General features: G+C 42.3%; 1 protein-coding gene across 1 annotated transcript in view; it reads left to right on the top strand.

The window, feature by feature from the left end:
• The window catches only part of DENND5B (DENN domain containing 5B), a 102,738-nt gene that overhangs the window by 74,889 nt on the left and 14,222 nt on the right, over positions 1-13,627 (top strand). Inside the window, exons 10-14 of the mRNA XM_057389996.1 lie at positions 4,747-4,840; positions 8,206-8,337; positions 9,324-9,476; positions 9,971-10,049; positions 11,263-11,344. Of these exons, the coding sequence (XP_057245979.1) occupies positions 4,747-4,840; positions 8,206-8,337; positions 9,324-9,476; positions 9,971-10,049; positions 11,263-11,344 (540 nt within the window). The remainder of the gene's footprint in view (positions 1-4,746; positions 4,841-8,205; positions 8,338-9,323; positions 9,477-9,970; positions 10,050-11,262; positions 11,345-13,627) is intronic.

The following is a 13,627-nucleotide window of genomic DNA, read 5'->3' as shown; positions in this document are numbered from 1 at the left end:
TCTCTGTTTAGCCCAGCTTTCCCCCCACTTCTTTATTGGAGCCCTGCTTTTCTTCTTGCTTACTTTTATAACCAACCTGTTCCTGTTTCCTGCCCKGGYCACTTGTCTCACCTGAGCCTTCTCACTTGTATCCCAGCTTCCTGCGAGCCTTGTGCTGTTGTGTGTCCTCTGTGACCTTCCTGACCTGCAGCAATCCCCAAAGGCAGGCACAATCCAAATCTTCAAGCACAGATCCTGCTCTCCTTGGTCTCTAACCTCAGGCTTTTGCTGAGTGATGCGTTGCTCTTACCCACGAAGCAGATTTCCCAAGTTGTTTGTATTCTCCAGGCRTTTGTTCCTGAGCTGTGTTTTGCTGATCTGACTACCATGTCAGTGTTTATTTATAAAACCCTTGCACTAGGAGTRTATGAAATTGGTTCATTTTCGTGCTCCTTTTTATGACATGGATTGTGTGGGCGCTGCCCTGTGGCTTCATCTTCAGCCCCTCTWCAAGCTGGGAATTGCCCAGGGTTTATCTGCCTGGGGCTATGGTTCTCCTCATTTTTAAATGGGATGCTTGTTTGTTTGTTGCTAATATTTAACATCAGGTTATTATTCTCAAGGAAATACAATATATATATAATGCAAAGGGGCTCATGTATCTCTTGAGGACAAAATTTGTTCTGGTTTTAACCAAATTACTTTTTGTATGTGAAATGGTCTTTCTTTTTTAATGAGTGCTTCATATTATATGATCTTTTACTACCTCCCTGTCTGTTGGGTACTGTTTTAAGGCTATGTTAAATGAAGGCTTTTAAGGCTTTTTTAATCAAGCCAGACAATTGCAAGTAATACAGAGCAGCATCTCTGCAGCACACCTTGTGAGCCTGAAATGAGTCAGCAATGAACTGTCTGTACAGTTCTAACAGCACTGAGGTTATTTAAATTTTGTGAGTAGTAAAAGCTCACCTTTTTTACATGAGAAACTCTGAAACAAGCGGTTGCTATGCTTTAGGTAACCTGATGTAGCAAACCACTGATGGGTGCAAAGAAAATATGAACCATTTGTATTCAAATRCAGTCATTTTCAAGAATAAAGTGTGACTGTAGTCTGTACTTAAATATGGTTTCTGAGATAGGAAATATTTGCTGTGGTGACTTGGAACCTGCTGGGTGAGTCTCCTGAGCTACTGATTCTCTGCTTAGCTGGTGCAGGGTGGGAAGGTGCAATTAACTTCTTTGATTTAATATATGATTTTAACACGGCTGTGCAGAATTAAAGCTCACAGGGAAAAATATGCACTGAATCCTTGCATCCTCTATTCCATTTGCTCTCCCCTGAACAGTGCTTCTGTCTCAAGGGAYTTGCAAATTAAATACCTCACAGGACAGTGGTTCCTCAGGGCTTAAGAGGTGATGCTGGCAATTCACTGCAGCTGTTCCTGCAGAGGATGGGCGCTGTGTGTGCCACCCTTTAAAGTTACTTCTTTTTGTATAAACTGATGAAAGAACCTTTCAGTGTAAGGCCACCCTCTTTAAGGCATTTTAATAATTTTTGTCCACCCAATCAGCATTTCTAAGCTTTCCCTTCCACCCTACACCGGAGGTGGAGAAGGTACATAAATCTCTAAGCCTTCATTCTCCTTACCATGGAAGTGTTTGTGGAGCAGATTCATGCTGTGGATCCCCTTCCCTGTCAGCCCATCCAKGATCAGATGGAGCTCACTTTCAACACTCCCTGTTTGGTCTGACATGTATTTGACTTGTCAAATCCCTGTGTAGTCCCACATGAACCACATCTGAGCCYGAGCAGGTTGCATGTGCAGTCTGTGTGTGTTTAATGTGTTCATGCTTTTGGTGGAGGGTGTGGGACAACCATGTGCTAATCTGTGAATACAGAAACTCAGATAACTCCTTTGATGGATGTATGTAGGTAGAATGGGAATTGGCATGGTTTGCAGACCTCAGTAGCAGCCTGCCTCATGAGATGGTTTACATGGGGAGATTTAGGTTCAGTCCTCTAGACAAGTGCATTTGTCTCCTTCCTTCTCTCTGTTATCACTGTAAATGGATTGTGAATTCCAATGGCGATTTTCATGGTGATGGCAACATTGGTTAAATCCATCTGAGAAAGAAATTCCCTAGCAGCATCTTTGTGTTTTGCAGTATGAATCTCACCTGTCTGATTTGGGAAGATATAATTTCTTCATTTCTCCAGGGAGCTTTAAAAAAGGAGGCCAGGGAAAAGGTAGGGGAAGAAAGGGAGATGTACACATGGTTGCACTACAGTGTGGCCAGTCCCTGGTGTGAGGTGCTGGTTTTGCTGGATTGTTTCTGACAGTGCAGCTTTGCTGCTGACTGCCTTACCTCTTTTATTACAGAAATGTAAAAGATGATACTTAGCATGGGATGTTTAAAATGTCACCATTGCATTTCCTCCAACCTCTGCAAACCTATTCCTGTGCTTGTTGGGTCTAATTTGATATTAAACAATGCTGAYTCGACTGCCTTTATGTTGCACAGTCCCTGCTGAGGAGAGGGAATGGTTATTGTAATACTGAAGCATTGTCTTGGGAAAATTCTATGTGGCCCAGTAAAGAGAAGGCTTTAAAAGATTTAGCTGCTTAATCCTGCTTATCTGCTGTTACATCTTCACAAAATCTCCCAGAGAGATTCAGAGCAGCATCTGAACTCACAGACCTCACCCAGTGACTCAACAGCACCTCTTCCTCAGCTCAGAGTTTGGGAAAGAGGGAACATGCAGCTCACTGTGTGTGCAAGTGCTCCAGCTAATGAGCAGCAGTCTATTTTCTCATGAACACCCAATTGTGGGTGCTTTTTTATGCWTAAAATGTTCAAATAGTTGTGATTAATAATCTGGAGAATGGTCTGTGCCTTCTCCCAGGTGAAGTACAGCTCTGGAATGAACTGAACATGGTGTAATGGTGTTTTGTTGTAATTATTTTGTGGCTTTCGTTCTGCTTTCACTTTTAGTGAGATGTGTTCCTCCCTCAAAGGACACTTAATGCAATTCTTTCATCTTCTGCAGAAATGCAGGTGGAGAGGGATCCAAGCTCTGTCTAGAATTCAGAAAATAACCATATAAATTAGAGCAGAAAATCTATGATAAGGGGTAATATTTGATCTGTAACTTAAATTTCCAAGGTATTATTGGCATTCTATTATGTGAATGTGGTCCCTGCTTGCAATAARTGGAAGGTCTCCAGAGCCAAGTAGCTAATGTCACTTTTATATCTGCTATCCTCTGTTCAAGGGAGTGTTTTTCTGTGACATCTCTACTTGAGATTATTAAAATGAAGGGTTTTATTTTCCCCCTCTCAGTCACTTAATGAGGCTTTGGCTGTTGCTTCTGAAAAAAAGAATTAAAATAGTGACGTATTAAACTCAGGGGCTGTGTATTTTTAAGACTTCTGTGGAGGTACAATGACACTTATGTCAGTGATGTTTTCCTCTGAGAAAGTATCAGCATTTGCTGTGCAGACACCTATTGGGCTGTTTCATTTTGTTAGCAGAGACTTGAGGCTACAAAAAGTAAAATTTGCTTTAAAAATAAATTTGTTGTCAGGGGCTACTGATGTGATGAATCATAATTACATGCAGACCCAGATTTCTTCCTTTGTACCTGTTTTTGTGACATTATTTATCAGGTAGGATGGGACTTCAGTTTGACTTTTAAAACAATATTTCCTGTGGCTTTTTTTCCCTTTGTGTCTGTGTGGTGAGCCAAAATTCAGTCTTTGGTTGGAACTGGTGGAGATAATTATGTGCATGTTTGCAAAGTCCTTCTCTCTGGAAACAGARGGGTTTTTGGTCATCAGGGGTCACATCCCTGTGCTTTCTCAGGTCAGATTCCCCTCCCTGCACATCTCCAATGTTTTGCCAAACATGTCAGAACCCAAGTCCAGCTCTGTGCAGGAGCTTCCTCCCCAGGCAYTCATCTGTGTCTCCAGCTAAATCTCCTTGCCAAAACAGTTCAGAKCCCAAATGTTATTTGTCTGTGCTTYGGTTTGGGGTGYACACAGAAATACATGGATTTGGGATCTGGACACTGGTGTCTGTCCTCACCAATACCACCTGTGTGGAAAAAGATTCAACTGGGCATACATGAACAGATGGAAAACACTCCAGGCTTTCTKTGGTACTTGGGAAGAAAATAAAGTGAAAATARCAACGTGGTTAATCCCAGGCACAGCAGTATTGTTTATAACCTTTAGACATAGSTGCACCCAATAACAGTTGTTAAATTTCAATGAGACGTTTTTCTCAGATAATCCCTGGAGGTGCCACKGAAAGTGGAGAAAGGAGAAGTAGCAGTCCTCACAAAAGAGCAAAATCAGAGACGTTGGTACTCAAAATAAATCACTGTATTTTGGTTGTGGCTACACGCACAGTTCTTACCAAACTTCCTCAAATGCAGTGGCAGTGTTGGGTAATAGAAGCACAATGACTTACCTGGAGATGGCATTGATGCTGCAGCATGACCTGCTCTTTGGGAGCTCTCCCTGGAGACCCTGGCAGGCAGCTGGGCCCRTTTCCATCAGGATTTGTGTCCCTTGGGTGTGTGCTGGCCTGTCACCTGCCAGGTGGTTCCCATGGGCAGGTCAACCACTGGCTCATGCCCAAGATTCAAGCTTGGGCTTTCCCATCTTTTGCTGCAGACCCACTGGGTGTCCATCAGCTCCTGACCTAGGCTTTCCCTCCTGATTTTCCTGTGCTCACACGTGTCTCCCCTGTGTGTCTCCGCAGCCGCTGGGCCAGCCGCAGCAGCACCACGCAGCGCAGGAAGGACCGCCTGCGGCAGCACTCGGAGCACATCGGGCTGGACAACGACATGAGGGAGGTGGGTGCCATCCCCTGAGCCTGGATCCACCAGCTGGAGCTTTGGACAGCAGTGTGCTCATCACCTGGGGCACTTGTGTGGCTGCTGGAAGGTTTGGTGGGGTCTCTGTGGCYATTTAGATGCTGCTCTGCTCATGACAGTACAACTTCAGAGTGCACAACATAAATAAAATGCTTTTATTGTTTTGGGGCAAGGCAGCCCTATTGTCATCAGAAAAATGGCTTATTTGCTGATTTAGACCCTGGCTGTGTTACTGCCAAACTCTGGCCACGGGGGAAGTCTCTGGGAAGGTCAAGTCCTAGAATAAATGTCAGCCCTATAGAAGAGAATGAGGCAGGATTCTTCCGTTTTTGTTTGTTTGTTTTTTTTTTCAAAGGAACTTTTTTCCTTTCTCTTACGTAGATTTCTGACATGAGTATGCCTGTTTGAAAGGTTAAGACTTTGGGGCCTTTTTATGCCTAAAGCTTGGAAACTCCCGTGCATCTTGTAAATGTCAGTCACATACATGCATTTCTTTYCCATCCTTTCAGTTCCTCATTTTTCATTAAATATCTTCTGCCACGTTTTTCCATTGATGTCCATATGCTTCTTTTGTATGTCACTAGCAAAAATATAACACTCATGCTGTTTTGTGGTAAAACTCGCTGAATAATWTTGGTCAGTGTTGGAGTTTGCCCTCCAAAAGAACCTGAGTGGATGAGAGGACTCTTCAACCATAGCTTTGAGTGATGTTTCATGGAAACACAGCAAAACAGCACTGGTACATGTTTGTTGCTATTTTTGCTAACATGGCTTTGCAAGTATATTTTAAACRGTGCCTCGTGTGTGTAAACTTCAGCAGAGCCTTTTCATGTATTTTGTCATGTATTTACTTTCTTCCTTTTTTTGGCTGTGGATCATATGCATGCTTCTTTTGCTTTGTCTCCTCTTTCTTTCTGGCTGTTGTGCCATTTGGGGCATCTGCCTCCTCTTAGCCATCGGAGGAGCTTTTGCTTCGTCAGAACTCAATGGCCTTCTGGGAGTGGGATCAGGGACCACCCCCTCCTGCACGGCCTCCTAAAAAATCCTTCTCTGAATGCTGCCTGGTATGTTTTAGTTTTTCTTGTTGAAAGCTGCTTTTGAGATGTTGTTAGCATGAGGAACCTCTGTGTTGGCTGCATCTCAAACCTCCCCCTTTCTTGTAGAGTACGAGCTCGTCCCTGTAGCGCTTGGAAGTGTGGTTAAAAGTGTGGTTATAATTGGAAAAGTGGCTGGGAAGGAGCTTCCCCACCAATTCCCTGGAAAACACAGTGGCTCCAAGGCTGAAAGACAAGAATTTTGTTCCACTTTGGGTGGTTTTTTTCCCCCATATTGTTCACCTGATGATTCAGCGTAGGTGATTCAGTCAAATCCCAAAAGCGTTGCCTTCTGGCTGGATCATTGCATCCCAGTGGGGAGGAGGGTTTTGATTTGTGGATGCTGATGAGCAGGCAAAGGGCAATCCACTGTTTCTCTCAGCTCACCCTTATTCTTCTCTGAAATTTAATAGAGTTATCTTTGKTTTTTAAATTTTAATATAATAAAAAGTAAAGCTACCTATGCTTTATACTCTTCAGACTATAACCACACTTTTTATCCCTTTACATTTAAAAAGAAATATTAGTTTTTTCTAGTTATGTATTCCCTTTATCACTGGTTTAGCTGCTAATTTTTGCACTGAGATGGAAATCACTTGTGAGGTTGCTTGCAGAACATCACACTTTCATTATCGCTAATGTTTTTCTTTTATTCCCACCTGTAGCTTTGGGACTACTATAAAATCCTTACAGTGTTGCTGAAACTGTAATTACCTAACAAAAAACTTCAGTGGAACACAGCTTTTCATGGGAGAGCCCTATATTCTTGTCTGACCTGTTAGGGTGATGCTCAGTGGTTCTTATCCAAATTTCTGTGTTGAGAAAATCCAATTGTGTCAGACAAACTGTACTCCCATTAAAAAAATAAAAATAAAAAAAAAAACAAGAAAGGAAAGTGAGCTATTTCAATTAACTCCAATGCCTTAGGATTTTAGTTTTGCTTTTCCTGATCTACTGGAAGGACTCCATGCCCATGGCAGAAAGGTTGGAACTACGTGATCTTTAAGGTCCCTTCCAACCCAAGTGAYTCTGTGATTCTATGGGTTAAATTTTCTGCTCTGACAGAAAGCTCTGAGGATRCAGCAGCCATAGTGACCTCTCAGTTCCCCAGAAAACCCAGCCAGCAGCAGCAAGAATTCCCTGGAGGGRTGTGATCTGCTCCTTCCAGGAAAGAGGGGTCATTATCACATACCATCCCCCAAAGAGGCATCATTAACTGGATAAAAACCCACCAGAGAAATAGAGCAATCCTGCACCAGGCTATGAGCACTGTTTTTTTAGGCTTTTATTTGTCAACTTCCTACTATTTTGCTCTTTTTAAGAAAAAAATTATGAATAATTCTTGAACAAAATTTGGATAGTTGTGGCCAACTTCTCAGCCTTGCTCAGGATTTGGCTCTCACTGGTACTGGGGTCAGAGGTCCCTTACTGATGGGTTTGTGGGTTTTGGCTTAACAAAAACAAAACTAAAACAAAAAAATACCCAAACCAAGCCCCACCACCTCCCTCCCCCAAAAATACCCCAGACCAAAGCAAAAAATACCCCTCCCCTGAAGGTGAGGGAGTGGAGCAGGAAGGTTTAAAGTCTTCTGTTGCAGCTTGKAACTTTTCCTAAAGAGTATGCTGATTTTTGTCCATACTTAACAATTACTATTGTAAAAACATGAATGATCCCAAGCGTCAATTCTCTTTAAAATGAGCATCAGTTGTAATCAATAAGTTAATTGAGAATAAGATGAAGTCTCATTTTTCCCACATAAACTATTCAGATGAAAAGTAATGGATGAAATCTTTCTCCTTTACTAAGTTTATTTCTGCTTCTTATAATTTATTTTCAAAGGATTTTTTTTTTATTTGTGTATAGTCTGGTCAGAAATTGCACCATTTAATTTTTTTTTTAAAGTGATAATCAAGTAAAAGTGGAAAGAAACTTTCCTTGGTGTTTTGACTTTATTGCTGAATGAAGGTGTTCATGCACTTGTTGTGCCTGACTTCATGCTAGTGACTAACATCACAGTTCACTGGCTAATAMTGACTGATTCTGTACCACTCAGGAAAATATCTTGCTTTTTCTGTTGTCAAAAGGGATCATTCCACTTCTCCAGCCTGAYACCTAAACATCAGACAAATCAAGATTTTGTTTCTAGATTAACACTAGCTCATTTGTTTTCACCATGTTGCTTGCCTAGGATTTGGATGAGGCAATTCACTCAGACCTGTAATATCTAAAATKATTCTCTTTATTTTTAGAAATACATGCAGGAGGCAAGGAGTTTAGGAAAAAATTTAAGGCAGCCCAAACTGTCAGACCTCTCCCCAGCTGTGATTGCACAGACCAACTGGAAATTTGTGGAAGGGTTGCTGAAAGAATGTCGCATGAAGGTAGGTGTRCTCTCCCCTCCACTGTGTGCTCTCCCCTTGATTGCAGTGAATTTAAACAGCACCTGCAGATGTTCTCCTGGCTCACAGCTGGAATGGCACTGTTCTGTTGAAATACCTGCTTATTGCAGGGTGGGTATCCAAGGGTATTACATTTTTCAACAGCTAGAAGAGAAAGGAACGTGTTGTCRCTCTTCTGTTTATGCAGTTGAATTTGGTGGGAAGGGTAGAAAGGACAGGAAGGAGAATCAGCATGATCAGACATCTTCTGGAGGATTTCCTTTAATTGTTCATATTTCTATGTAGCCTAAACAGAATGACYTGGAGACCCTTGGTCAAAAGGGAAGAATTCAGCATGGCTCATGCATGCTGTTTATGCAGAGTAAATGAAGTATAACAATTTCTAATAATAAAGAAGCTTTTAAAGCCTCGGGTATACAACTTCTTTGTGTCTGTTGCAGTTGGTGGTGTACTGATTTACCTGAGTGTTAAAMCTTAATGGCTGTAACAAGAATTAAAACAGAAGCTAATTAAGGCTGAAGATGTGTTCTGTACTCAACTCGGTAATAAATCAACAGCACAGAAATAGGGYGATAGAGAAAGGATATAAAAATAGGAAAGCTGGAACAGGCTCCCCGGGGCAGTGGTCAGCACCAAGTCTGCCAGAGTTCACAAAGCATTTGGGCAATGCTCTCGTACACTTGGTGTATGAGATTCTTGGGGCTGTCCTGTGTAGGGCCAGGAGCTGGACTTGATCTGTCTGGGTCCCTTCCAACTCAGTGTATTCTGTGATTCAAAGTAATCAAGCAAACTTTTTTGTATGTAGTTATTTTTGTTAATCTGCAATCTCCTCAGAGATTTGAAGTTTCTCCAGTCAGGCTGTTAGCAGTGGTTTCTAGATTAAGCATCTTTAAGTAAACTCATCTGTAATTCTATCCATCATTGGATAACATTCTTAGACACCATTGTGATTTTTTTTTTTTTAATAGACTAAACGCATGTTGGTAGAGAAGATGGGCCATGAAGCAGTTGAGCTGGGACATGGAGAAGCCAATATAACAGGTCTGGAGGAGAATACACTGATTGCCAGTCTCTGTGACCTRCTGGAAAGAATCTGGAGCCATGGTCTGCAGGTCAAACAGGTTTGTAACTGGGGACTCTCTGTGTACAGTACTTTAGCAAATACTGAATGCTATCTCTGCTTTTTAAGCTGCTACTGAATGGTGTAACTCCAAGGTAAAGCAGGAGGTGTCTTTGGTGTCTCAGAGTCCCCCTAGTTCATATCTTTTGAGGTTGGAGGAGTTTTGGGTGTTTGGAGGGTTTTTTGAGGGTTTTCCACTCTGGAAATTGCGGTGATGTTATCAAGTACGTGTTTAGTTTATTCACTTTCAACCTTCTGAAGGGAAACCCAAAGGGAGGACAAAGAAACAAGGTGGGTGGTGTGACTGCTGGGTCAGTGGCATGGTCCTCTCCTCCTCCTGAGGTTTCATGGCCCAAGAGAGAAGYATCGATCATCATTACTGAACATTTTACCCATTTAAATGCCATTCCAGTATCCTGCCATGTTTATTGGCCATTATTGGTTATTCTTTTGCCTGGTTTATTTAAAGCTACATGCTACMTGTTGCATTTTCAGGGGAAATCTGCTTTGTGGTCCCATTTGCTTCAGTACCAGGAGAGAGAAGAGAAGCAGGAGCATAGTGCAGAGTCCCCAGGTGAGTACTTGGCTGGTGACTCTGTGAGAAGCCCATCACAGCAAATGAACTTGGCCATGGGAGGAACAGTGCAACTGCATGAAAGCCATGCAGGATTTTCAGTGTATTTGCTTGCTAATATCACATTTACATTTGGAGACTTCTCCTAATAGTTGTGGGTATGTCTTGATGTCTGGACAAAATGAGCTGGGATCATTGGAGGCAAAGGAAGATAGTGTCTAACTTTGTCTGGAAAATCACTTGATGTATGTGCACTACCTTAATTCCTTTTAATGGGCATTGAGTGAGGTATGAGAAGCACTGCTTCCACAAGAGATRATTTCTGAAGAAGCTGGAAGTGTGGAGCTGGAAATAAGACAGCTGACATTTTTCTTCCAGTGAGCATAATCTGTTTCTCAAATCCCAATATGAATAACTCCATGTTCAGTAAACCTTTATACTGGTGAGTGGTACAGTTCAGAAATTGTGTGATTAATCTCTGTCCATCAGTCTAGGTGCTTAGTATATGCTTTGGCTTGGCCCCTTGCAATCACTAAATTGAAACTGTTATAAGAGAGATTTTCTGAAAACTTGAGATCTCCCTGGCTGGTGACTGGGGTATTGTAGTAAAAGTCTCTGAACTTTACTGGTTCCTCTCCCAAGGACTCTCCAGTTCAAATCCTGTAGATGGGAACTTGTATGATCAGTCCTCAAAGAGGCATTTATGGACAAACTGGTCTGTCCCATGAAAGGACTTTTTAATAAGCTTCAATGAGTAATGCACTAAACAAATCTGGCTGGCAGGCACAAATTCCTGAKAGCAAAATGTGTCACCACAAAGTGATTTGATCAGAGCAGAGCACAGAAATGCATGGCATTCTTAGCATTGAATATGTTTCTGTAGYTTAATTTTATTTCAGTTGTTCTCAGTTGTGAGCTTTCCATAGAAGCTTCTTACCAATAAAAGTCATTGCTGTACAGATTTATATTAATGTATTTCACATACAAAAAAGGAAGCTAAGTAGCTGAGTTCAGTGCTGGATTAAGGAGGGAATAGGTGATGTATTCAGCATTTTTCATTTTGTTTACTTCTACATTTCCAGGACAGAGTTAATGGCAATGCACAGAAGCAATTACCAGCCWCTTCAGATTGTTTTCAGCTGTATGTAAATCAAATGTATTGCAGACTAKTACTGCAGTATTGTATTAACTCTGTGTATTTTCTCCCCTGTAGTTGGTGGTGGAACAGAAAGACGAAAGTCTGATACAGGAATTAATCTGCCCACACTGAGAGTTTCCCTGATACAGGATATGAGGTATGCAGTTTGGTTCTRAAGCATGAATTGTGGGTTTAATTGTGTAGTACAAGGTAAAGATCCTCACTGGCTTTGGGTGTGTAGAGGCTAAGGAGAATTAAACCTCTTCAGCCCACATTCAAATTTACAAGGTGTTGCCTTTCTGTTTTGAAAAACTTTTTTTGGATCTTCACTTGATCTATTTTAGCTACGAGAGAATGAAAACCACACATATGTTACTAGGATTTCTGTTTTCCCAGGAGAGATCTCAATATAATAAAGCCAACTCTACAAATAACAGCAGATATCTTGAATTCCTTGGTATTTTCAGTCTGTTTCTTTTTGTTCATTTTAAATTACTGACCAAGCAAATGCAGTTCACAGGCAAAGCAAAAGGACATAAAAACTTGCTCGCAATTGCCTGAGCAATATTCCTTCATTTCAACTAGCTTTTTATGGCAAATAGTAACAAATGTACAGAATGCACAGAATAAATGTAGAAATTTAATCAGCGTAGAATTTGGGTGAGTTTAAAGCTGGGGTGTGAAGTTAGGGCAGGTTCTCTGCTGTAAACCACAGCCTGGCTGTGTAGACCTTTSCAAGGAGTGCTTGTTTGGAACCAAAGGAGAGGTGGAGGCTGGTGTGACAGCAGCAGGCAGAAGTTCTTCAGGGCATCCCCTTGAYTGAGCCACTGCCAGGTCAGGCCACTGTTTGGTCTTCCCATGGCTAAGGATTGCAGTGGGATAAACATGCCATGAAAAGACAGGAGTAATGCAATAATGCTCATCTGTAAAGAGCTGAGGGTAATTGCTGGCAATTTAAATGTGTAAGATGACATGAGTACTATTTCTTGTAATACTGCGTCCTTCTTATACCTAAAAATATGGAAAAAAATCTTTGGGTAAAAATAAGATGAATTGTAGTTAGTTCACAAACCCGTGATTACAGTGATGTGATTTTTACTGTGTGTGTTGATACATAAATATTTTTTTCTGGTGTGAGATGACACAGATTAGTCAGATTTTTCTGAAAAAAACCCCTCACTATACTTCCCATTTGCAGTGTGCAACCTTTTAGTTTGATGCTCTGTAGTTTGAGTCTTTTGTTCTGATTTTGAAGAACGTGGCATGCCAYGTAAGGCTAAAACAAAATGCAAAAAAGGGAGAGAGAATACACACGGTGTAATTAAGGGTGTAGTGCCAAGAGGTCATTTTGAACATGTGTCTGCCATTTCAGCATCCCTCTCATGGGATGTGGCAGCTATTTCCTTAATTCATTCCTGGGAGACTGACAGGCACGGAGAGGGTCAGGGTGAGGGAAGGATGGAGGATCTGGAGCGGAAACTCTGAGCTGGGAGGGGATTGCTGACAGAGGAGGCTGTGTGTGCTCGCTGCTGCTTCCATGGAATGATGAGAGCCCAGCACGGAKCTGGTCTCTCTTGTTTGAATCACAMAAGTCTTTCTTACTGCTCCTCAGAGAARAAGTACAGAAGCAGAACATTACCTTTTGTAATATCTTGGGTATTCATGATAGTCCACAATTGTGTCTGGTTGTGGAAAATGCTGGGCAGAGGGGSAGCTGAATTTGTCATCTGTAATCTCGTGGCATTCTTTCTCCTGCTTGGAAGGAATGCTGGCTGATATTTGTTTGCACACACAGACAGACCCAGGCTGAAGTTGAAGGATGGGTAATTGTTAAATTGCAGGGCTTGTGGTGCTAACTGAACTAATGGCTAGAAGATTAAGATTTGCCTTAAGCAGGGCGTGCTTCTGATGGCTCATGTGAGGTTATGTAAACAACTTAAAAGCAGGGCTGAGTCACAGTGGGGCTCTGAATGTGCCATGAGCCTSTGCTGCAGGTACTGATGTGTCCTCTGCCTCCCCCACAAAGCCAGGAGTCACACATGTGATAAAGAAGATGCTCAGGGTGTTTGTTTTGATTCTGTGGAATCTCAGTGGCACAAGCCAGGCCGGGGGTGTGCCTCCAGCCTTTCCTTTGGCAAGGATCTGCCTCATCTCTCCCATCCCTCTTGCAGCTACAGCCTGCTTCCAGCATGGTTGAGCCCTTCAGGCACTGCTGAGCCTCCACCCCAACCAGTCAACATCAAGGCCTCCCCAAAACCTTTGGTCCAGYTGGATTCAAGTTTCTGGTCCTTCCCTTTGGGCAAGCTCTCCCTTGCTATCAGCACTTGGTCTCATGCCCATGTCGTGCCTCCGTCCTGCAGGGAGCTTGCCATGGAGGATGTGAGCTGCCCACAGCAGTGATGCTTAACCTGCTGTGTTCAAGAGGAAGGCTCAGCAAAGA

The sequence above is a fragment of the Malurus melanocephalus genome, unplaced genomic scaffold, assembly GCF_030028575.1.
Source record: "Malurus melanocephalus ecotype Western Australia unplaced genomic scaffold, MMel_1.1 scaffold_22, whole genome shotgun sequence".
Taxonomy (NCBI): Eukaryota; Metazoa; Chordata; class Aves; order Passeriformes; family Maluridae; genus Malurus; species Malurus melanocephalus.
This window is presented reverse-complemented; position numbering and strand designations above follow the sequence as displayed.